Genomic DNA, 21,983 nt, shown 5'->3' on the forward strand with positions numbered 1-21,983 from the left:
AGTTCATGAAAAGAATCAGTTTTTATCGGTGTCTTCGCAACATTTGTCATTAGAGCGCTTATAAAAGCCGCCTCTCTCTCTCAAGAAATGTCGAGTTCGGAAATGTTCGGTTTAAGCCTTATATTCGTTTCCGAGTTGGCTTGACTCATCGCCGTTTTTTTTCAAATATTCATCTTCTCCCTCTGCTTCGCTATCCTCTCTGCCTCCGATCTGGAGGCAGCCTAGTTCCATAAGTATGGATCTTCTTGTCTGCTCGGGCGAACCTTCGATTCATGTGGCTTGTGCCTTCCACACAGTCTCCTCTTTCCCTCTCTCCACCTTCCCCGTTCTATTTCGGCCGATTGTTTGTTACTGTGTGCTCTTTCCACCGGTAACCCCGCGGCATAACACATGGTATTTTTCCACCCATGCTAACTGATAGCGATTTCTACAGGTCGGCCGAGGATTATCACGCCCCTGTATTACTACCTATAGGTAGTCGATTGTTCTCGCGATGTCTACACTTCATAAGAAGCAGTCCGCCAATCTTGGCGCAGCTTCACCGCGTGTTGTTGTCGACTCCCCGGGTTCTAAGTCGGACCAGGGTAGGTAAATTCCTTTATTGTCTACTGGTATCCATGTTTTTGCTTTTAAGAGAAAGCCGTTGTGCTAACAGCTCATTTTAGGCGGTGGCGTCCGCCTCGATGTCGGCTTGGAGAACATTACTCTGGACGATACGCCCCCGTCGGTCGCGTAAGTACTCAGGGATATAACGACCTAAAGGAAAACAGTTGCTCAAGGCATGGCTACTAACCATGCTAATAGTCGTGGTACCGCTAAGGCTCCTGGTGGCCACGAGATTGATAAACCCAGTACCAGTAATGGCCACGATAGTCAAGTCCTTGCGCAACAGCATGGTGACGAAGAAGATCAGTAAGTCGCGGGAATGTCGTAACCATAGGGATCACAAACTTATACATTTCGTCAAAGTGGTAACGTACCTTTCCAGCTAGGAAAGCGTACCGATGATGGAGATGTGTTTGATTCTCCCGGGAAGATTCATGACGCTAGTTCCTCGGACTTGGGTCGCATGTCTGCCATGGGACATGCTTTGGCATTCTCGACTGCTACACACTTTTCGACTTCTGCGTCACCCTCTGGATTCGGCTCTACTATGCAGGGTGTCATCCCCAACACGAAACCGGTTGCTATCCTGCGTAATCGTGCATCCGATTTGAGCAGTAGAGCTCAAGTTGGGGGCGTCGATGCCCAGACGTTCTACCCTGCAACTGCTTGTGTCTTCGTTGCCAAGTATGTATCCCCATTGGCGTTATATATTTCGCCTAGAAAACCGAGGCCTAACATTGCAATTAGTTTGCCGGATTTCGTCCGCGATTCGCGTCTTGAGGCAGAATTGACTCGAGCTTTCAGCAAGTTCGGTATCGTCTTTGTGAAAATCCGCCGTGATCAGCGCAACATGCCGTTCGCTTTCTGCCAATACACGGTGAGAAATGGTGGTGTTAAACGCTGTCTGCGGGTTTAACTGACGTGAAACGAAATATAGAAAGACGAGGATGCTCGACAAGCGGTAGTCCAAGGCCGTGGAATCTTGATCGAAGGACGCCCGTGTCGCACGGAGATGGTGAAGGCGAACCGTAGGTAGCGTCCCTTATGATGAACACAGTAACAAACGTACTAACTTACTCATAGGAAGCTTCATCATCTATAGCGTTCTTGGAGACGAAGTGGCTGTTGAGGAAGCCCGTAAGCAAATGCAGGTATTCGGTCCGATCAGCAAGTGTGAACTGCTGCACCCTCAAATCCAGGCTGCCATGCAGATTAAGGGAGGTGTGTTAATAGAATACACCAATTTTGACGCTGCTCGAGACGTCATCGGCGTACGTGTTATACCCGCATGTTGTACGATATGCATTTTGCTAACAAGGGTGTAGGCATATCGACACAATCCTACGTATCGTGTCGCTGCGTATGATCTCAAAAAGACCCAGCAAACCCCGAAAATGGATCCGGATGAGGCATGGCTTCAGCGATATGAAGTTGATCGTCGATCGATTTACGTTGGGAACCTCCCAGTCGAGGAGCCTGATCTTGAGAGACAGCTAACTCAGTTAGCTGAAGAGGTCGGCGACGTTGAGAAGGTGCAAATCGTCCGAAAGGAGGCCGCCACAGGTTCGTAAATTCCACGTGCTAGGGGGGGGATGAAGGGGCATTAACAGCCATAACTCTTAGGTCGTCCGACACCGATTGCTTTCGGGTTCGTTGAGTTCTCTCGCCCAGATATGGCGGACTTAGCTGTAAAGCGCCTAGTAGGTCTAACGAAATCATAATGATGTTCCAGTCGGCTGATAGATGGCTTGTAGGCTGGAAAGGTTTTGTCTGGTTCCGTGATTCGAGTTGAGCGTAAAGCTAGCAAAGAATCTCAAAGCATTCGCCGAGCTCAGCTGGATGCGCCTTTTCCCAGGGTGGATCAAACACCGACCCCAAGTGGAAGAAAGAAGGTTCAGCTCACACCTATGAAGACGACCGAGCCCACAACGCCGTCTCGCGCGGAGCGCTTCTTGCCGCCTTCGACTAGCAGCAACGGATCGATGTCGTCTACAACCCAGTTGCACCAGCTGCACCGAGTCCAGTCACAGGGCTATATCCCGTACACAGGCCAGAGTTTCGGAAGCCCTACCCATTACGCGCAAACACCTCGCCCAGGTGCGAACGCATTCCCGGCCACGCCGCAGGCAACCCCTGGAATAGTCAGCCCATTGACTCCTTACTACGGCACCCCGTACTCATGGATGACACCGTATCTCCAAGATCCTAATTATGCACCAATGGCATACTTTGATCCGTACTCGCATCTTGCTCCCGCTCAGGGACTGTCCGCGGAGGAGATGGCGCGCACTCCCAACGGCCGTGGCGTCGGAAACCTTGAATGTGGCGGCGATGGCTCGGCACAGCGTGAGGCGTAGATAGATGGGCGGTAGGGTTCTAGATGGTGCGTATCTGCTGTTATATCAAAGCAGCACGGATGAAGAAGTAGTCGTGTTCCCCTGCTTTGCTTTGCTTTAAACCCCTTCGATTCTATGATGATGAATTATTAACAAGTCCCTGAGGGAGGATATTTGATTAGCCACAGGCTTAACAGAACACACCATTTTCACTTCGTATCGAGGTCGCGTACATAGGTCATTCACAAGATGGACCAGGATAGATACAGCCATACGCATCCGTTTGTACCTAGAACTTATAATTAGCAAAACCAACAGGTCACTATTAGCTATATGGCACTGCTTCCCCGGCGATTGACTTGTAAGGTTCCAGCATATACACTGGCTCCCTAGACCACAGCGTGGAATTGAGATTTATTGCCATAAAGTAAGAGGAAAATTTTATGAAATTGTACTGAAATAATGTGTAGCGGCATACTGATATGATTGGTTGGAAAGGAGGGGAGAATTGGGTAAAAGTAAAGAAAACACTTAAACTGAAGATACGTTGCTTGGTTAAAACCAGAAGAAAGAAGGGAAAATCTCTTATGAGTTGCAAATAGAAGAATAAGGGAGAGAAGAAAGGGGGCGGCGTAGTAATATATACATTACATATGTATGTAGGAAAGTACTTACGGTAAGGAATCAGGAATGCACTCAACCGTCACTCGGCAGAAAGAGCGAGTGCATATTTGTAGGTGAATGGAAATAGACTGGAGGGACTGGATGGGGAGAAGTGCCTACATGTACCTACATATAGTAGTAGGTCAATAAGACAGAGTGAATTCAGGGGCTCAGTACCTAAGGATACATGTGTGCATGTGTGCATGTAGCAGAATAACATTGAAGGGAGGCGCATACCTAGGTAAGTGCCTGCTCATGCATAGAAGAAGTTAAATCTTAAGCTATTTATGTAACTGCGTTCTGCCGTCATAACCGAATAACCATCACTGCATATGTATGTAATGTATAGTGTGTTCAGGTACGTTCATCCATCTACAGAACCAGACTACACTTATATTAGCATGAGGGTTATAGGTAGAATAGATGGAGGTAGGGATATACAACTAACCATTGCAGATAGTGCTCTATCCAAGTGACTTATACGGTCGTCGGCAGCCTCTTAAGTCGAATTAGGGAGCTACAAGAATACTGGATTAGCAAAACACTCAGCAGCCATCTCATTATTGTTTCCCCATCTGAAGATAGTGCTGCCGAAATGATTCCAACCCATTCTACGGTATAGGCGAATGGCATCCTGGTCTTTGACCAAAGCAAACAAGAGTAGGCGCTGCCCCGTCCTTCGGGATTCCTCGATGACGGTCTCAATAAGTCTGCTAGCCACGCCTCCCCTACGGCTCTCGGGGTGAACAAAAAGTCTCCCTAAAACCGCAATATCAATATCCTCTGGGTATCGTTGCTTCCACAGAGCTACGGCGACATTCTCGGAGCTGGCTTTGGTGAGGGATATATGACCCACGACCATACCATTAACTTCGGCGACCCAGGCCGTCTCGTTTTTGGTAAAGAATGAGACTGAATTATTAACGCCTCCCACAGGATAGCCGGTGGACTTATAAACAGCGTCGAGAATTCGGAGACAGGTTGGGATATCCGAATCTTCTCGAGGACGAATAGTCGCCATCATTTAAATGGCATCAGATGGAGACAGGCAGGGCTCTCCGATTACCGAATGCGCGGAATGATTGAGGGGGTGGAAGTGGCTCTGTAATAAGGGTTGTATATAAGATAGAAGGGATCCTTCGCGCGACGTACACCTAGGCATGTATGTACTACAGAGATAGTTGTCGCTTTGAGATACCTATCTTGTACGTACAGATAGTTGGCTCGGTAAAAGGGCAGATAGTAGATTGGGTAAGTCAGTATATTTTTAGGTAGAGCAATGCGGAGTTAGGTGTTGGCACGGCCTCGGTCTTTTTTCGGCGTATCAGCTCATAGCCCAAGTTCTATCGACTGGATATATCACCATCCTATTTCATTTTCACAATGTATTTCGTAACCTAGTAATGCTATAGGGGTAGTTTTTGATATGGTCAACCATAGTGGGTGTTGTTAACATAGTCTTCCTATTCGGACATCTCTTATTAGCGTGATGCGTCATTCGCTATCATCACTGGATCTTTCTATACGGGTAAGGGTGATACGCACGAACTAGATCATGGCCCAAGACGCAGCTCACAGGCATCCAGCACAATAAGAGAGGGCTTGAAGGGTGACCATGTCATTTTAGAAAGGCATCCCGCGCCTAGCCTAGAGTACTCTTTTCAAGACAGCGTCTCCGCTTCATCACAGAACAAGTCTATCTTAAGTTCTTAGCTGCCGCCGCCGATTGCTGGGTCAATGGATACCTACCTAGGTAGGTATCGAAAGGTGCGGGTGTAAATATCGCGGGAATCCAGCCAAATGAGATGTTTCAACGTGCGAGTAGTGGCTAACGGAAGCACAACGAAGGAAAGAACATAGAGCAACGACGCATCTCCATATTATAACCCGTCTATGTCCCTAGTCACGCCGAGGACGCAAAAAACGATTTCACACGCAATTTGCGAACCTCGCTTGACCAACGCAACCAATGGTACATTCTGATATCCAACCCTCATCGAATGTGAATGGAGCAATAAAGCAACCATGCTGATGAAGCTCGCAATGGAGAATACGCTAATGCTAGCAAAGGTCTCCTTACGGATCTTAATCTTGCGTTGAGTATAGTGGTAGCATGCGGTCAATATGGTAGCAATACCGATCCAAGCCGGCAGCAGCAATCCAGGATCCTGAGATCCGCCCGTTAGGAAAACGATCCACGAGGTCAGATAAGCAAAGGCGCAACTAATGGTGAAAAGACGGACGACTGTCGCTTGCGGGGTGTAATTAATGAGCCAGCGTGACATGAGGCAGTCGGTGAAGAAGAAAGCGAGATATGCTGAGGCGCAACACTAGCCGGGGAGAACCAACATTAGTAAAAAGAAAAGACAAGTTGACATGGGACTGAATCCATAGGTAGCTTACCCAAATGACGGCCAAAGCCGTCTCGGTCAACCTCAGAGTAAAAGTGGCGGCATCACGGTCATGGCTTCGCTGGTCAGATAGGCGTAGCAGATCAGCGAGTAGGAACCGTAAAGTAAAGCGCACCCCCCAGCAAATAGGAGGTACAATGGACAATAGACGGCAGACTGAGAGGGTATAATGCCAACGTTTGGGCACACCGAGGGCAACGGCAACACGAGGCTGCAAAAGGGAGACGGCTACGACAGGGGGACGAGGCTTTTCGGAATCGTTTTTGGATGGAGGAGAGGAAGAGGAAGAGGAGTAGGAGGGTGGTGGGTCGGCCATTCAAGGAGCCTCCCGGACAGGGCTCGAGTCGATGGCTACGGCCACTCCAGTTGTTTGCTGTGCCTGGTCAATTGCTCGTCGTCTTGCCGAGGTGGCCATAGGAAGTGTGTGTCGGGCTTGGTTCGAGAAAAGCACAACGACGGAAGAAGGGGACGAGGGAGAGGGAGAGGGAGAGGAAGAGGAAGAAAAGAAAGCCAACCGAATGTTGCTCAGAGGAACAAGTATCGTTGTCGCATTTTATGATGTGTGATTTTTGCTAAGATGTGCAAGATTGGGTATATGTATGTAGGCACGTAGCTATGTATGTACAAGTAATGGAAGTAATGGTGGTGGGTTAATGGTGGTAACGATAATGAGCGATGTGGCCTGTGAGGTCATTGTACCGTATTAAACCGGGCCGCCAGGTACCTATAGGTAGCATTACACGATCAAATAGTATGCTATAGGCTGTACTTAGGTACGTAGACACGTATATTATAGTGGATATAGCGTTTTAATTACATATGTAGCTATAGTACCCTAGCTTAGCAAGAAAAATCAACATTAACCATTCATGTTGGTTATCCAGGTACCCCATTTGCTTATCTATTGGTTCATGATGTCCCCTCTCTATGTATGTTGCCTTACTCGGCTAGGTACCTAGGTAGGTTAGGTAGGTACTAATTATACAGTATCTAGGTACATTTTTAGGTATCTTGAGGAATATTTCGAGAGATCCACCTAAATTTTTCATACATCCATGATACAACTTCGATATCTAATAACAACGGCGGCCACCTCTGGAATTCAGCGGTACGTCGCTAAAGGATGACTATAACGACGAAACTTCCCTGAACCCTCGCGCATACTATCCAAACAGAACTCAATGACCGCACGAGCATCTCCTACGACTTAAGAGCCCACCGATTAGCCCGTCTCCTCACATCCCTCGCCCTCACCCTCACCAGAGTCTTCCATACCTTTACCAAAAAGTCATGGCCGAACGTTTACGTGCGTCGCGGCTGTGGCTACTCCCCTTTTTGCGGCCGCGATCATATTCTCCTATACTCTTTACACTTCCCCGCGGCATCACCGCCACCACCACGCCTCGGCCATACAGCACAAAAGGAAGGGCACAGAAGAGACCTAAGCAGCTCAGCCCGAGGGCTTTACAGAGAGCCGAAGCGAGGCACATTGAGTCCAACATGTCTATCTTGCTACCCGGTTAGTCTTCCGACGTAGTCATTGAACTGAACGAATAAAAAATACGACTAGCTGTGCGAATTTTCGTCGTGCGATAGCAGCTAACCACCTCAACAGGCACATTAGTTAGCCCTCCCATCTGGCGATATCCAAAACAGCCAGACAAGTTCGTCAAAATGTTATGGGTTGTCTTTCGATCATATACCCAAACCCTATGGTCGACCTTGACCATGAAAATACTATCGCAACCCACCATATTGCTCTCAAGACCACGCTTCAAGTTCCACAAATCCGCCGCGGTGCCCACCGCCAAGGCGCTCCACGTACGGATGTCTGAAGCCATAGCCGCCGCCGATAAGGAAATCCTACGCGGCATATGCACGTCTGAATTATACCAAACCCTCGCTGCTACCATCGACAGTCGGCCGAGGGGCACACGCACTGAATGGCAACTCATCCACTACGATCAGAAGTGGCGCTACCCGCGGATAGCCGACTGGAGAGTCGGCTACAAACCGCTCCAAAACGGTGATATGCAGCTGGTCAAGCAGGCCATCGTTAGTATTTCTAGTGTGCAACGCATAGCGCGCTACGACGACACAAAGGGTGGTATCAAAATCGCCGGGAGCGACCGCTCCCGTCGCATGGTGGAGCATCTCGTCTTACAAGCCAATATGGACAAGTTGACATATGAGAGCGACCCCTGGAAGATCTGGGGCACTTTGCCTGAGATGAATTATGAAGAGATTATTGCAAATATAGAGAACGAACGCGCTCTCGCAATACAGGCAGGCGGGGGAACGTAGCAACCCTGGAACCGAGGGAACATTACAAAACACATTGTGCTATAGGCGTGTAACAAACCTGTATAAAATGGATTAAAGACAACAATACCACTTTGCTAATACGCAAATCTTAATCGAGTCTCGGATCAACATCTTTCCAAGGAAAGCATGCGCCACCGCAACCACAGATATTCAAATAGGCCAGTCTGCAAACAGTGACACAAATACTCGCATGCTACTATGGCACGAGATAACACTGGTCGTCGAGGGGCACAGGCAGAGGGGCACAGGCAGAGATCGCTGGAAATTTAATGTATTACCAAGAGTTCAACTCTACACGACCGAATTAGCATATACTCTTAGTACCCAGTCCTTAAAAGGCCTTCCATCACAAACCCATTTTGGTTCTACACCTCTCCTTTGCGTTTCACGAAACTACATCCCTTTCGTCTTCCGAGGCCAAGTTCGGCCTAGAAAAACTTGCCAGTAATTTTAGTAGTGGTAGCATCTGAATCTTCGGGTGCTACGGCAGCGACGTAGTCGAGCGCATCGAATCGGGTACCGCGTACCTTGGACTGGACGAATTGAACCGTCAATCTCAAAGCCAATGCGCCGAAACCCCAAAGCAAGCCGCCCACAGGTGCAGCGACAAACGCACCAAAAGCGCCCCAATCGCCCGTGTACAGTCCTTGTTCTAGGAGGATCAGCTCACCACCGAGCTGCGCATCGCCGTAGTAGATGGTCCCAAAAATGAAGACAGTCAAGATGCCACCTAGACCCCCAACCAAGACTTCGAACCCTCGCCACCAGTAGAGACGCTCTGACAACCCAAGCATAAGAACCGGGATCGTGGCGGCGGACAGAAGGTCGGATATCAAGTAGATTTGTAAAATGCTCGGTGCCTTCAGCGCGAGAACGACAACTGGGAAGATAACCAAGACAACAGCGCCGCGAATCCACCAAATATTTAAGCGGTTGCGAAAGAGATCATTGGAAGCAGAAGATACCATGGCGGACTGCAAGCTGTCGAACGCCGCAGTACTTAAGCAGACCGACATGACAATGACAATGCCCACAACCCAGTTGGGCAATTGCTCAAGCAACAGGAAGAAGGCGACAGATCCATCCCCATCAGGAGAAAACGCACCAGACCACACAGCGATGAGTCCTGTAAAGCCGACCAGGGTCAAAACAATAAGAATAACGACCATGGCTACCGAGACGCCAACCCAGAGATCTTTGTCCGTCCTGGAAGCAAACGCGCGTAGCCAGTAATTGGCTAGGAAAAAGTCATTCGTCAAGATGGCGACAGGTAAGATATAGATGAGCTGCCACCCTACGAGACTTGAATTAAGTAATCCGGAATCAGCAATTAGCTCCGGCTTGATCTCCGTTTTGGCACCAATAGTAATAGTTGCTATAATAATCAAACAACATATCATGGCACCTTGAATATTATCCGTGATGAATGATATTTTGAACCCCCCGAGAGCTGTCAATAATTTGTCAGCAAGTTGACCCAATCATATTGGGTGACATGTACACTCCGAGAAGCATTCTACTTACAAGTATAAACGGTCGTCACGACGCATTCAACGATGACAACAGGAAGACCATCGAGTCCAGTTAAGGCCTCAATAACCTGCCCGATTGCGGAAAGTTCCGCGACCATATAGAGGAATAGCGTGAGAAGAGTCAAAGCGCCTAGATAGAGTGCTGTAACGATGCCGTATCGTTGTCTCGTCCATTCAGTCAACACAAACCCCTCAGGACACTTCCTGCGGATAATGGGAGCGAGGACAGCAAAAATTAAAAGGGGACAAGCCGACGAAATAGCATAGACGATGACACCCTGGAGGCCAGCGAGGGTGGCCAGCTGGGGGTATGAGAACAATATGCCCGAACCCATGGCTGGGAATTTAGTCAGGATAGTTAGTATATTTAAACGTTGGAAAGGGGAGAGGAGGGATCTGAGCGGCAGCACGTTTCCCACGCAAGCATTAACTTGATCGAGTAATTACGGTACAATCTCAGCTTCATTTCCACAGACTCGCTTAGGATCTCCTCATAGCCCCCCGGAATAGGGAAATATGGGGTTGGATACGAGCGAGTTGCTTCCATTCAGCGCCCGTAGTGAGCCGCAATCTATCCTACCCTCCGTAGCATGCCCAGGAAGAGCAGCACGGAAGGAGAAGATTCTTTGTGCGAGGGCACAAACCTACTTGCTAGTAATACAACTCATACTCTGACTTCATACTATCGTATCAAGCCAGGCTGACTCGGCGACGTGTTCCTGCGCATACCACGACGCGAAAGACTTCCGGCTAAGTTAATGTAAAGGTGCCACCGCTCTTGATCCTTAAAATAAAGAGGGACAATCCGCCTGAGCACCACACTAATCTTCCTACTCACCAGCAGCGATGAAGTTAAGCGCCAAAGGAAAGGCTATCAGAAGCGTCAGCTAGAATTCTCGGGGGAGGAGGAGATTTACGAGAGTCATGCGATGGCGGCAACAAGATCCGGCACATATATAGCTCCCATTTGTAATTCTGACCAGTTTGTGTCCTGTTACCAGCTAGAAATTCAGCTTTGGGTTGATTTCTCATCTTCCATGCCAAGCCAGTTCCTAACAGGCTGCAAGATCACAATTAGTCGTTAGGAAATTAGACGTATCTCAGCGAGAAAACATACAGAAAGGCGCCGTAGGTGACGTATATAGTGGCATTTGATGCCTCGAAGGATGGTTGGCCCATTTTGGAGTATTCCTCGGCGTTGAGGGCAAAACTAAACGGCCAGGACTTAAAAGACGATCTATACGAATGAATCAACCGTTAGATGAATAAGTAATAACCGAAAAAAAAAAAAAGTAGAAGGGAGAAGAGCAGAAGAGGACCCTTAATTAGGAATTTCCTCATAAGATTACATGGCAAAATTTATTTTCGTGAGAAATTCATTTCATTAAGTACCTAACCTAGGTATGATATAGTAAAGCTAACAGAGTTCTAGCTTCCTAATCGGGCTACGCTAGTGACAATGGCAAGTGGGGAGAGGAGGCAATATACTTATACTCCTTGGAGTTGGGATAAAGTTATGTGCATGCATAATTATATAAACTGATGACGAACCTCAGCCAATCAAGATAGTTATATACCTGCATATATGTATACGTATGCACCTGGTCTACTACTACTGGGAGTCGGAGCATATTGCTATCGTTATAGCATTTCGCCTCGTAACTACTTTGCCTTCTTTTTAGGGAAAAAAAAAATAGTACACACGATGTTCATATACAATACAAGTCCACACTCATGTCTCAATTCCCATAAAAAAACTCGTACAAAACAACAAAGTCGATTTTCGAAGGGGGTATACATGTTAGAAGACATTATAAAATATGTATCCAGCAACAAATCTAAAAGCTGGGCTCAACGCTAAACCAGGGAAAAGCAGAACTCATCGTGTACCAGCAGTAAGGTTGCGTAACGCCGTCGGTCCTTGAAAGCCTGTAGTAGAAACCCCTACATTTTGCATCTCCATATCCTGCCCATCTCCTCCCAAAGCGTTGCCCTTTTGCCGACTCCGGCGCTCACCGAACCGTTGATCTCCCTCCTCAAACCGGTGCTTGAAACGGTAATAGGTCGGTGGCCGCGGACGACACAACACCACTACCCAGTTCTTCCACATGCTTCCTTGCGTGAATGCCCGATATCGATCCTTTTTCAAGAATTTCTGCGAGTTTAGGAATTCCCTGGTAGTCTCCCCTCTAGCCATTAGGAAGAGATGATATCCCATCAAGGCAGCCGGGTAGATAAACCCTAAAATTCCATAGATAACCATAGCGAAAGGAACCCGGAAATGGCTGACAGCCACCCCGAACGAAACATGTTCCTCGTTCGAGAATACTAGAACCTGGGCAAGTGATGCGGCAATCAAGTAGACCGAGAGGATGGTGGCCGTAGTCAAAAATGTAAAAAAATATCGGTAATTACGTCTCCCCACACAGTTATTGATCCATACGCAATGATGATCCTGAGTTTCGATACAGTTGTCGCATAGGCGACAGTGATGGGCCCGTGGAGGACGCCAAAGATTACACGTCTTGCAATATTTCGTTGGAACCTCCATAGCCGCAGTGGTCGACTCGGCCGACTTGATTAACGTCCAAGCATTTGTTGGGGGTGCCAGACGCAAAGGGTCCTCGTGCTCGTCCATGGGAGGAAACTGATGGAGATTTCGCGGTAGAATCTAATTAAAACTTTGCGTCAGCATCGCGATGCAGGAACGGCCACAATATGGACTCTACTTACCCCCGGATCTGAACCCGACGCATGCAAGAAGGATGAGATACATATGTAGAAAAAATAGGCAAAGAAAACAGGGACAGCGGGCGAAACATGGTGCCACAAGTAGGGTGCGGAGAACGCGAAGAAAAGGATGGCCGGTAGAACAACCAGGAAACCAGTCGCTATATTTATAGGCCGATGGCGCGTATTTTGGAGACGACCACCAATGCAAAAAACAGTATTGCCCTCAAAATATTCGTGGTTATAGCCATGGCCCAATGTCTTCTCCTTAATCGCCTTGGTTCTAGAGGGCGGAGCATCTGTTGTGGCAGGAGTGAATTGAGGGGAGGATGCTCCAGAGCTCAATTTCTCAGCACCATGCGTATTACGATTCGCGGGAGCGGTCGTAGATTCGCTTTTACCTGGCAAGAAAAGGTTTGACCTGAAAGAACGTGGTGATTTTATAGGGCTTGGTAGGTTTCCGCCGACCCCGTAGGCTTTAGTCTTACCAACATCGAGAGTAAGACCCTTTTCTTCAGCTTTCTTACGCTGTAACGGGCGTACGCTCTCAGTGAGACTGCCAGCAGGGTAATGGCCACGGGTTGGGCTCGTTGTCGCAGTAATACGGTCGTACGGTTCCGTAACCTCGGTGCCTCTAGAGGGAGGTGGTGGGAGGTCGCCATCATCCGTCATATGACGCACAAGTCGAGCTACAGGCCTCGAAGCAGTGGTACCTTGTGGTGCGACGTGGGATTGGTCTTCGTCCGGTACATCTTCGATACTCGATCGACGCTGAACACCAGTGGTAGGGCGCGATGCGCCTCGCTGTGCCTGCAGTTTTTGGGAACTCATAGGATGGAAGAAAGCATGGGATGCTAAAGGGACGTGGCTTCGACTGGTGGAGCTGGCTGGGCGGCCACTGTTGATACTACCGCTCAGACTGCTACCTCTTTGCAAGCCTTTCCTCATAGGTGTTGTTTGCGACCAGGCTCCTCGTGATGAGGACATGCCGGTCCTTGCGGTCCCGGGGCGTGACTCGGTGGCGCGAAAACTCCTCCTTTGACTTGCGTTTGTCCTTGTCTGCTCTCGGGTAGCCCCGTCGCCATCTTCGGACGCGATATCGGTCATCCGTGACGAGATGATACTTGGAGGACCGGCGGGGAATTTAGGACTTGGAAAACTATCCGCGTCATCGTCGGGCAAAGTTGGACTCGTCGGTGACTGGTTTGCAGCCATAATAAAGTCGCGATACTAAGTCGAACCGTTTACGAGTATTCAACTTCTGTACAACTACATCCTACAAAAGCACCTCTATGTAGAACGGGTGGTTTAGTACAGGGCTTACAGGACGTTCGTTCGCGATCTCGATAGAACCCGTTCCTTGGCGATTGACTAGAGGACCGCGATTTATGAAATAATGCCGTATGGTCGATAATAGATACTTGTGTTATGGCTCTCTATCCACGAAAAAAAGAGGGACAATCAGTTCGAGAGATGACGTCGAGAGGATGGTAAAAAACTTATAAAAAAAGGCGGATCGTTCGTCTGTCCAAAGTAGGAAGGCCGGTGATATTTAAAGAGCGTGTCGATAGTAATGGATTTTTTCCCCTGTCGAATTTATCGCATCTGCACAGCAGGTGTATTGTCGCGTTTGAGTCGCTAGAGGGTATTATTGTAAGCGTAAATGGAATTGATCAGAAGGAAAAGGGAAAATTAGATAAAAAGAAGGACAGTAAAGTTGGGTCGAACTAGAGGGAGGGTGGTTGCGGTAATGTCTGCAATGTTGGCGACGACTACGAGACGAGATGAGATGAGGTGATGCAGTAAAAAAGGTAGAAAGATACAGTATGATGGGCTGGATTTAGAAATCTAATCTAAAGGGGGCTTGTCGCTTGTCTTGCATAAACCCGACCAAGCCCTCTTTCGGCCTTCCCCATGTAACCAACCAACCTACATAAGCAAATACATATGTAAGCTTATGCACAATTGTGTGTACGTACCGCGATACTTATGTACGGGAGGAAACACTTACAATTATTGGTGTACCTATTTCGTACCTTTTCTATATAAAAAGCTGTGTGACATATATGCAGATAAGTATATTTTTATGATTGATTTACTCCATCATATGCTCAGCCTCCCGAAAGTATTCTATAGGTACATATATATCTAGAATATGCCCGAGTACATGTAACTCGTATCCAATGCAAGTACAAACATTCATTGTATTGAAGAAGACCGAGCCACATCAATATTGCGATGCGTTCGGTAAAACCTTGACGTGCATAAATCTCGTGCGCAGGTTGGCAATTCCAAGGGCATGACATAAGGTATCTGACTGTATAGGTAGATATACAAGCGCATCGTATATTACATAATTTACATAAAATCAGTGCCTTAAATATGAGGTATTAAAAGTTGCCAATTAATAACTTCTCTGATTGGTCAATGTAGCCTTAGCAGCTTAGAACACCAAAGTTGCTTGCATCGTATGTTCTCTTCATCAAAACTTCCCCAGAAACCTATCGCCCAACCCATTGTACCTTCGACCGACCGCTAAGAGAACCCCAAATCCGATAAAGCGCAACAACATCCTAGTCATGGCGTCTATAATCGCACGAAGAGCCTTGTCCCAGAGGGCGTTCTCTACTACCACCCGCCGGTTGGCTGCTGACCCAGCCCTCAAGGAGGAGACGAAGCGCAATCCCGAATTGATGGTGCGTCATACCCGAAAACCCGATTGCTTCCTTACTTAAGGAACGACCATATATCTTTATTCATATCTGCGTCGACTTAATAGCGGATACAACATCAACATTTTTATATACTAACTAGACTTGTTCATAGATTCTAGGAGGTGTTATGGTTTTGGCTCTAGGTGGTGCCGGTCTTTACTTCGGTATGGCTTCTACTCTCCTTATTTCTAAGAATGAAACCCCATTCCAGAATTCCATTATCATTCAAAAGCTAACAAATTATCCCCCAGGCCGTTCACCCACCAAATCGACCTCCGAAGCCCCCGTTGGCATGGCCCAGTCAGGTATGCCATGGGAAACCGGTGCGACGGAGGGCAAATATCGATACCACCCTGGTGGTGACCCTCAAGCTGCTCCTAAAGACGCCCCCAGCGCTGTCAACGTCGTCGTCATCCCCGACGTCAATTTGCCAAAGGTATTTTGCAATACACAAGCCATACCATCTCGATGATGTTCTACACAAGATCGCGATTTTTAGGCTAACTATCATATCAATAGCATCTTCACGATAAATACAACAAATGGGGCAAAGACGGTTACTAGACATGTCCCCTTTGAGGTGGCACCCGAATCATTCCATATGTTATTGCGACCGTAAAAAAATGGCGCGGTATCTCCAGCTTGACTGTACATAATTAGAAAATTATCACACAGCATAATGGTATTGTTATTAAGGTTCTCCGGGTTGCTAGGCCGTCGTATCGAAATAATCCTGAAGGGCTTTTGCTCGTTTACTCGCATATTATCTGAACTAAATACCCTCTACGTATTGTTTATTTTTGTGTGTACGTAACTATCGATTCCTTTCGAGGTCTGCACGATGCCTAATTGAAGCTCAATATAGATGCGATACGAATAAATCAGCATCGTTATTACAAAGCGAAGCCTACTGCGGTTCAAGCACAGTAGAACACATTGGAAAAAATTGTCTCATAGCCCCGTTATAGCCAAAGTACTAGACGTCATGATTCCCTGGCTCGCTCTGCAGTGATCCGGATGTACCATCAAAATAGAACAGAGCTATGCGAGTATATGTGCGTGTATGAAGCAGCAGCATCAGCAGCATAGGTCAGACGTACCTACCTTAGTACCGCTCACGCCGTCAGCAAATCGACCTCCTCGCTAGTAAGTCCAAATAGATACAGCAAGTCAACCAAATTTTCACCATTCAGTCGGGCATTAGCCTCCAGCTGCACCCTCGGTTTTGCGTTCCACGCCACCCCCAAGCCCGCTGTCTCGAGCATCAATAAATCGTTAGCCCCATCGCCAACCGCCACAACTTGCTCAAGCGCAACCCCTTCCTTCTTGGCAATCTCAAGAAGCAATTCTTGTTTCCGTTCCCTCCCTACAATACGACCCTTAACTTCGCCGGTTAGACGTCCAGAATCATCAATTATAACTTCATTTGCGTAGGCATGATCAATTCCTAGTTCACCAGCCAACCAACCTGTCAGAGGTAAAAAGCCCCCCGACAACACCGCTGTTTTGACGCCCAGCTTCTTAAAAGCTCTCAGCAATTCTGTAACTCCTTTTGTAACATTCAATTCCGGCCGCAATTGTTCGAAGATTGTTGCTGGAAGTCCCTTCAGTAGAGCGACTCGTTCTCGGAAGGCTGCATCGAATTCTAACTCCCCCAGCATGGCCCGGTGCGTGATATCTGCAACCTTAGCAGCCAAATCTGGCGGATCGGTGATAGTTGCAGCCAGTAAGTCAATGACCTCTTGCGTGATTAGAGTGCTGTCCATATCGAAAACGACTAGGCGTGGATAACGTCGCCACAGCGTGTCGTGCTGCAATACGACGTCGACATTCCATTCCCGCTCGAAGCGGTAAATAAGCTCGTGCTTCCGCAAATCCGCCAACGACAGATAGTTCGGGAACGGCGCCGGGGACAAGGTCAACTCGACGACGAGAGGGTGCTCCGGGTCATCGAGGCAACGATGAGAGGAAGTGGATTCGTCAACAGTTCGTGGGAGAGGGAAGGTCGACATGAGATGGAGAAAAGAAGTGACACATAGTGGGGAGATGTATGAGCCATAGAGGTGGTCAAGAGGCTCGGGCTCGGCAGCAGCAGGTGGTTCGAGAGGAAAGGATTCGATACTAGTTGTCGGGGCGAGATTCGCGGGAATATCGGAGTTAGATGAAGTGAGTCTCGGGGAGGGGCTGACACGGGGAAGACGGGCCGCCGCGGACTTGTAGATCAAAGTAGCAACCAGCTTGTGCGACCTGGTGCCCCGGGTGGGAGCGCAGTTTGGATGGGTGAAGTCGTGACTAGCGCCTTCAAGTATGCGCGGCGGATCGTCCTTAGAAGGAACACCATTGAAGGGGCTGAAGTTTTTGGGAGGAGATATCCTAGAGCTTTGCAAGTCTTCGACAACTGTGTCTATGCCGAAATGGTTATCGGGATGTTTAGGGGGACGGTACTGCTGATGCTCTTTGAGATAAGAACTAGTCCTCATAGAAGACAACTGCGGTCGACCGGAAGCCTGCTTCGTGGAGCTGTCATCTGCGGCCATGATAGCAATGTATTATGTGCTTCGGAGGGAACGGGTTGGGAAGTAGTTTAAGAAAAAAGAACCAAATAAAGGATACAAATTGACGGTGGTGGGTTATAAATATGTAAAGAGGTAATATATAATAATAATAATAATAGGTATGTATAGTAAATGGTAACGAGTGATTTTAAAATTTCGTAATTAGGAGGCTGCTTACAGAATCCCCAGAGTTCAAAATTCCCTTATAGAATAGAAATCGAAGGCCGTTATAAGAAGAAATTCGAAATCCGAGGTCCCTCAGGCAAGTAGAGGTGATACGAACGTATAGAGCATAAAGCATAGAGCGTAGAGCGTATCGAGCGTATAGAGCCTCTCCCTCTTGCAAAAGGAATGAAGTTCTCAAATTGCGCGGGGTGTTGTTCTTGGTGTGGGGAAAGACAAAGGTGAAATCCAACCGTGTTGAACCGTTCCTGGTGGCTGGGTCTCAACTAGGCCTGTCATTGGCTAGAGACTTTAACAGTCACACGTTTTTGGTTAACGGTGAAGCAAAGGTGAATTTTTGCGGCTCGCCCTCTCCCGAAGAACTACCGTCAGGTCGGTTACATTCGAAACATTTAGGAAATCCGTTTTTACATAACCTTACCGTATAGTCTAATGTGTCTAGATGTATACATTGTAGCCAACCACGACGTTTAGAATAGAATTTAGAATTCTTATGTTTCCACTCGACTCCAGAGAAACAAACTAGAATTGTGTACAAAAACAGGCGAGCATGAAATTTATGAGAGAAGGAGAAAAAAGGTAAAGAAAAAAAAGAAAAAGAAAAAGCTTGTACCCCAGAATCTAGCAGGGTCTGAAATGCAGACCATAAATATAGGAATGGCAAATGTAAATTTGAATGACATGTACAAGGTACCCAGATACATTTATACATACAAATGTATTTTTAATGTTATTTAATGACCGTTTAATGCTTGTTTTATAATAAGATGGGATGGGTCCACAATTAGATTTAGATTTAGATCTAGAGAGAAAATAGAGGAAAAAGGAATGCAGAATTTAAGGGTGGGATGCTATTTCTGATGCGGCTATCGGCCCCGATGAACCGTTCAGGCGGCTCTTTTTTAGCCCATTGCAACATTGCAACATTTGCAACCTCATACCGAGACCCGGATTTATTAACTTGCTTTTCCGTTCTAATTTTCAACCTATTTGACTATTCCGACAACCGTTATCAAATTCGCAATGCGATCTAACAATCACGACATTGTTTTTCCCGACTCGTTATGAGACTTACAAATCAGATTTAGATTTTCAGATTTCAATTAGACTTCCATAACATTATACCGCCGGACTCGTGTCCCTGTGTAGTACCTCGAATACACCATATCTAAACAAGCAAACGGTGCATATGTACTGTAAGTCTCTATTGGCCCTGATGTAATACTTCTACATCGCGCCATCGTCAATACGCTCTGATACAATACAATTCGATCACTAGAGAAGTGAAAAGGTGAAACGTCAATATTCTATCGGCGACTCTTCGAGGTGATTAAATACGTAGCACAGACATACCAACATGCGAACATCCAAACATCTAAACCAAACTAGAAAGAAGGAGGAAGCCCAATACAGATCTAGACCTTCTTAGCCATCAGTCGCGTGCTTAATACGAACCCATTGCATACGAGGGACGTACACCCTACAGCACATGGCTGGCAGTAAAGAGCAAGTTTGTGTATTTTCAATCATGAATCTATACTGGACGGTCTACATGTGTACATTGACCAAACAGGGGGTATCCGTGCAAGTCGATGGCATCATTCTGGGGATCTAAAGTGTTGATAATTTTCCTCGGTAAGGAGGGCCTGATTTCAAAACCACCTAATATGTGATGATGGCGTTGTTGACAAATAAAGAAATAGAGATCTCAAAAGAGAGAGAGGGAGAGAGAGAAGAAAAGAGAGGGGGTGGGGGAGAGAAAAAGGGTGTTTAGATTCTGCAACATTTTCCTATTCTTTAATGGTAAAAGTTACGACAAGTTCTCACGTTGCCACATGTACCTATAAACATGGATGAAGTTGAATATGAAAGTGAGCCGGACCAGAGTCATCGGGATCTCCCTACGGCTGTTCCACCCGAAGAGAAAAGGGGGTCAGGTATTTGGCCAATCAGTAAGTCGACTGTGTTGCCGCGACTATACTAGCGTCGATGTCGTGATCAGTGTCTAAAATTTCTAAGATGCTTTGATGCCTTGGGGGCTCCAGTCCGCCGCTCGTCGCCTGTAAAATCTCATCTAAGCTTGATCGCGCAATAACCCCAGCCCCATATGAGACAACTCTACAACGCTTCGAACCCGGTTCCTGTACACTCACGACAGCCCGAGAACCGGATTAGTCATGCTGTCACCGACCAAAGCTATCCAAATACAACATACCTCCTTAGTTTCGGGCACACTACTCAGTTACAACATGGAGGTAGGCAAGCAAGTACCGATTCAGACAGTGGACTTTCCTTTGTCGCTCCTTATAATCCAAACTGCATCTCTGACGCTTTTCCCCATACTGAATCTCTCGCCCTCGCCTATCCTCTTTCTCTACCTTGCCCGACTTCTTTGTCGTCATTCATAACCCTCATCCTAGTGATTCTTTGGTGACTCGTACTCGTGCTACCCACATATTAATATTTGGAGTTTTGCCTTCGCTGCGAACTCCTCTAAAACCTAAGTTCCCACGAGATTTGGGTAAAAGAAAATCCATCACATCAAACCTACTCCCCTTCCAGCAAAAATGGAATCATCTTCGAGTTCACCTAACTCTTATTCCCCTCACCTCATACCCAAAGATCATCCGTCCGGTGCCGATACAGAATCCGGATATGCTTCAGCAACATCATCAACAGCAGGATCCTCGAGTAACCTGCCTCAGGTGACACTCACCCGACCCCATATCAAGTACCTCAACGAGCAACTAGAAAAGATGGACGCAATGGGTAGGCTTCGTTTCGTCAAGATTTGCTTTCCCAATTTATATCAATCCACCGCCTTTGGCTTGACCGGCCTAGTATCCACGGATATGCTTTCCAAGATTGAGAAGGAATCCCCGCATTCCGCACCTGTCGACCTCATTTTTCTCGATACTCTTTACCACTTCCAGGAGACCTACGATCTCGTTGACCGCGTTAAAGAGAGATACCCGAATGTCCGTGTCCATACGTACAAACCGCACAAGGTTAACACTGCTGCCGAGTTTGAAGCGCGGTATGGCGTCAAACTATACGAGACTTCGGCTGAGATGTACGACTGGACTGCTAAGGTCGAACCCCAACAAAGGGCTTACTCCGAACTGAGCGTGGCCGCTGTGCTCACGGGCCGGAGACGCTCCCAAGGGGGTGAGCGTGACAAGATTGGTGTCCTAGAGGTAGATGAGGAAACAGGGATTGTAAAGATTAACCCCCTTGTGGACTGGTCATTCACTCAAGTTAAGGAATACATCACGAAGAATGACGTGCCATACAATGAGCTACTCGACAGAGGGTACAAATCCGTCGGGGATTGGCATTCGACGTCGCCAGTCTCAGCAGGTGAAGATGAGAGAGCCGGTCGATGGAAAGGCCAGGCCAAGTCGGAGTGTGGTATCCACAACAAAAAGTCGCGATATGCGCAATACCTCCAAGATCTTCAACGAAAAGCCGAAGAGGAACAACTTACTGCGGCGCTCGAGAAGGTAGAGAGGGAGCAAAATAGCGAGGTTTCCGCATAGAAGTTAAGTCCCATGGACTAGTAGCCTAATAACAGCTAGGCGGGCGGCGAGATAGGGCATTTACGGCGCTTTGTTGATTATATGTTGGGGTTGCATGTTTATTTCGATGATTGGGAACCATGCAATGATTACTTCCCCCCTTATCTTCCACCCTCATGGAGAGGATATAGCATTGGCGACGGCGTTTCGGTGTATACGATATTCCAACAATAAGGAATTCAATGCATGGCATTTCGAGATTGATGGGTAAACAGGCATAATGATGGGTCATATACTAGCAATAAAAAGGAAATATTGCAACCATACAATTGAATCTTAGAATTAAAATTTCAAAATAAACATAGTTAAATATCGTCACGATAATGAGGTGGTAATCATTGTTTTCATTT

General features: G+C 47.3%; 10 protein-coding genes across 10 annotated transcripts; 4 read left to right on the forward strand and 6 right to left on the reverse strand.

The window, feature by feature from the left end:
- Window positions 1-493: 493 nt before the first annotated feature.
- F4822DRAFT_425426 (uncharacterized protein) lies at window positions 494-2,963 on the forward strand (the record flags this gene model as incomplete). The annotated part of the gene is made up of 10 exons (XM_051460329.1): window positions 494-584; window positions 666-732; window positions 805-912; window positions 970-1,290; window positions 1,354-1,483; window positions 1,544-1,634; window positions 1,690-1,877; window positions 1,932-2,169; window positions 2,230-2,306; window positions 2,361-2,963. The coding sequence occupies 10 exons, from the start codon at window positions 494-496 to the stop codon at window positions 2,961-2,963; spliced, it is 1,914 nt and encodes a 637-aa protein (XP_051317989.1).
- A 682-nt stretch (window positions 2,964-3,645) lies between these two features.
- F4822DRAFT_120021 (acyl-CoA N-acyltransferase) lies at window positions 3,646-5,016 on the reverse strand. The gene has a single exon (XM_051452584.1). It carries the CDS (start codon window positions 4,627-4,629, stop codon window positions 4,123-4,125), a length of 507 nt encoding a protein of 168 aa, XP_051317990.1. The 5' UTR covers window positions 4,630-5,016; the 3' UTR covers window positions 3,646-4,122.
- A 6-nt stretch (window positions 5,017-5,022) lies between these two features.
- F4822DRAFT_119929 (N-glycosylation protein-domain-containing protein) lies at window positions 5,023-6,737 on the reverse strand. Its single transcript, XM_051452582.1, has 2 exons — window positions 6,009-6,737; window positions 5,023-5,935 (listed from the first exon to the last, which is right to left on the reverse strand). The coding sequence occupies exons 1-2, from the start codon at window positions 6,330-6,332 to the stop codon at window positions 5,486-5,488; spliced, it is 774 nt and encodes a 257-aa protein (XP_051317991.1). The 5' UTR covers window positions 6,333-6,737; the 3' UTR covers window positions 5,023-5,485.
- A 449-nt stretch (window positions 6,738-7,186) lies between these two features.
- Window positions 7,187-8,545, forward strand: F4822DRAFT_120114 (uncharacterized protein). The gene is made up of 2 exons (XM_051452585.1): window positions 7,187-7,535; window positions 7,632-8,545. Exons 1-2 carry the CDS (start codon window positions 7,307-7,309, stop codon window positions 8,318-8,320), a joined length of 918 nt encoding a protein of 305 aa, XP_051317992.1. The 5' UTR covers window positions 7,187-7,306; the 3' UTR covers window positions 8,321-8,545.
- Window positions 8,546-11,052, reverse strand: F4822DRAFT_441276 (uncharacterized protein; the record flags this gene model as incomplete). The annotated part of the gene is made up of 5 exons (XM_051462843.1): window positions 8,546-9,791; window positions 9,866-10,210; window positions 10,712-10,744; window positions 10,791-10,933; window positions 10,991-11,052. 5 exons carry the CDS (start codon window positions 11,050-11,052, stop codon window positions 8,770-8,772), a joined length of 1,605 nt encoding a protein of 534 aa, XP_051317993.1. The 3' UTR covers window positions 8,546-8,769.
- A 700-nt stretch (window positions 11,053-11,752) lies between these two features.
- Window positions 11,753-13,710, reverse strand: F4822DRAFT_436182 (zf-DHHC-domain-containing protein; the record flags this gene model as incomplete). Its single annotated transcript, XM_051462284.1, has 2 exons — window positions 11,753-12,544; window positions 12,607-13,710. The coding sequence occupies 2 exons, from the start codon at window positions 13,708-13,710 to the stop codon at window positions 11,753-11,755; spliced, it is 1,896 nt and encodes a 631-aa protein (XP_051317994.1).
- Window positions 13,711-14,813: 1,103 nt separating this feature from the next.
- Window positions 14,814-15,957, forward strand: F4822DRAFT_390076 (uncharacterized protein). Its single transcript, XM_051457029.1, has 3 exons — window positions 14,814-15,299; window positions 15,430-15,481; window positions 15,569-15,957. The coding sequence occupies exons 1-3, from the start codon at window positions 15,183-15,185 to the stop codon at window positions 15,787-15,789; spliced, it is 390 nt and encodes a 129-aa protein (XP_051317995.1). The 5' UTR covers window positions 14,814-15,182; the 3' UTR covers window positions 15,790-15,957.
- Window positions 15,958-16,186: 229 nt separating this feature from the next.
- F4822DRAFT_120151 (phosphoserine phosphatase serb) lies at window positions 16,187-18,104 on the reverse strand. The gene has a single exon (XM_051452586.1). It carries the CDS (start codon window positions 17,852-17,854, stop codon window positions 16,433-16,435), a length of 1,422 nt encoding a protein of 473 aa, XP_051317996.1. The 5' UTR covers window positions 17,855-18,104; the 3' UTR covers window positions 16,187-16,432.
- Window positions 18,105-18,335: 231 nt separating this feature from the next.
- On the reverse strand, window positions 18,336-18,845 carry F4822DRAFT_390080 (uncharacterized protein). Its single transcript, XM_051457030.1, has one exon. It carries the CDS (start codon window positions 18,765-18,767, stop codon window positions 18,354-18,356), a length of 414 nt encoding a protein of 137 aa, XP_051317997.1. The 5' UTR covers window positions 18,768-18,845; the 3' UTR covers window positions 18,336-18,353.
- A 1,205-nt stretch (window positions 18,846-20,050) lies between these two features.
- Window positions 20,051-21,606, forward strand: F4822DRAFT_120309 (phosphoadenosine phosphosulfate reductase). Its single transcript, XM_051452589.1, has one exon. It carries the CDS (start codon window positions 20,623-20,625, stop codon window positions 21,592-21,594), a length of 972 nt encoding a protein of 323 aa, XP_051317998.1. The 5' UTR covers window positions 20,051-20,622; the 3' UTR covers window positions 21,595-21,606.
- The last annotated feature ends 377 nt before the right edge of the window (window positions 21,607-21,983 follow it).

Source organism: Hypoxylon trugodes (genome assembly GCF_022578975.1).
Source record: "Hypoxylon trugodes strain CBS 135444 unplaced genomic scaffold F4822scaffold_2, whole genome shotgun sequence".
Lineage (NCBI taxonomy): Eukaryota > Fungi > Ascomycota > Sordariomycetes > Xylariales > Hypoxylaceae > Hypoxylon > Hypoxylon trugodes.

Excerpts from the sequence above, each read along its gene's own strand:
- F4822DRAFT_120021 (XM_051452584.1), bottom strand. The coding sequence starts at position 4,629 with ATGATGGCGACTATTCGTCCTCGAGAAGATTCGGATATCCCAACCTGT.
- F4822DRAFT_119929 (XM_051452582.1), bottom strand. The coding sequence starts at position 6,332 with ATGGCCGACCCACCACCCTCCTACTCCTCTTCCTCTTCCTCTCCTCCA. Across the intron at positions 5,936-6,008 it reads CGGCTTTGGCCGTCATTTGG|TGTTGCGCCTCAGCATATCT; the intron begins GTAAGCTACCTA and ends CTCCCCGGCTAG.
- F4822DRAFT_120114 (XM_051452585.1), top strand. The coding sequence starts at position 7,307 with ATGGCCGAACGTTTACGTGCGTCGCGGCTGTGGCTACTCCCCTTTTTG. Across the intron at positions 7,536-7,631 it reads CATGTCTATCTTGCTACCCG|GCACATTAGTTAGCCCTCCC; the intron begins GTTAGTCTTCCG and ends CCACCTCAACAG.
- F4822DRAFT_390076 (XM_051457029.1), top strand. The coding sequence starts at position 15,183 with ATGGCGTCTATAATCGCACGAAGAGCCTTGTCCCAGAGGGCGTTCTCT. Across the intron at positions 15,300-15,429 it reads AGCGCAATCCCGAATTGATG|ATTCTAGGAGGTGTTATGGT; the intron begins GTGCGTCATACC and ends ACTTGTTCATAG. Across the intron at positions 15,482-15,568 it reads TGGTGCCGGTCTTTACTTCG|GCCGTTCACCCACCAAATCG; the intron begins GTATGGCTTCTA and ends ATTATCCCCCAG.
- F4822DRAFT_120151 (XM_051452586.1), bottom strand. The coding sequence starts at position 17,854 with ATGGCCGCAGATGACAGCTCCACGAAGCAGGCTTCCGGTCGACCGCAG.
- F4822DRAFT_390080 (XM_051457030.1), bottom strand. The coding sequence starts at position 18,767 with ATGTATAAATGTATCTGGGTACCTTGTACATGTCATTCAAATTTACAT.
- F4822DRAFT_120309 (XM_051452589.1), top strand. The coding sequence starts at position 20,623 with ATGGAATCATCTTCGAGTTCACCTAACTCTTATTCCCCTCACCTCATA.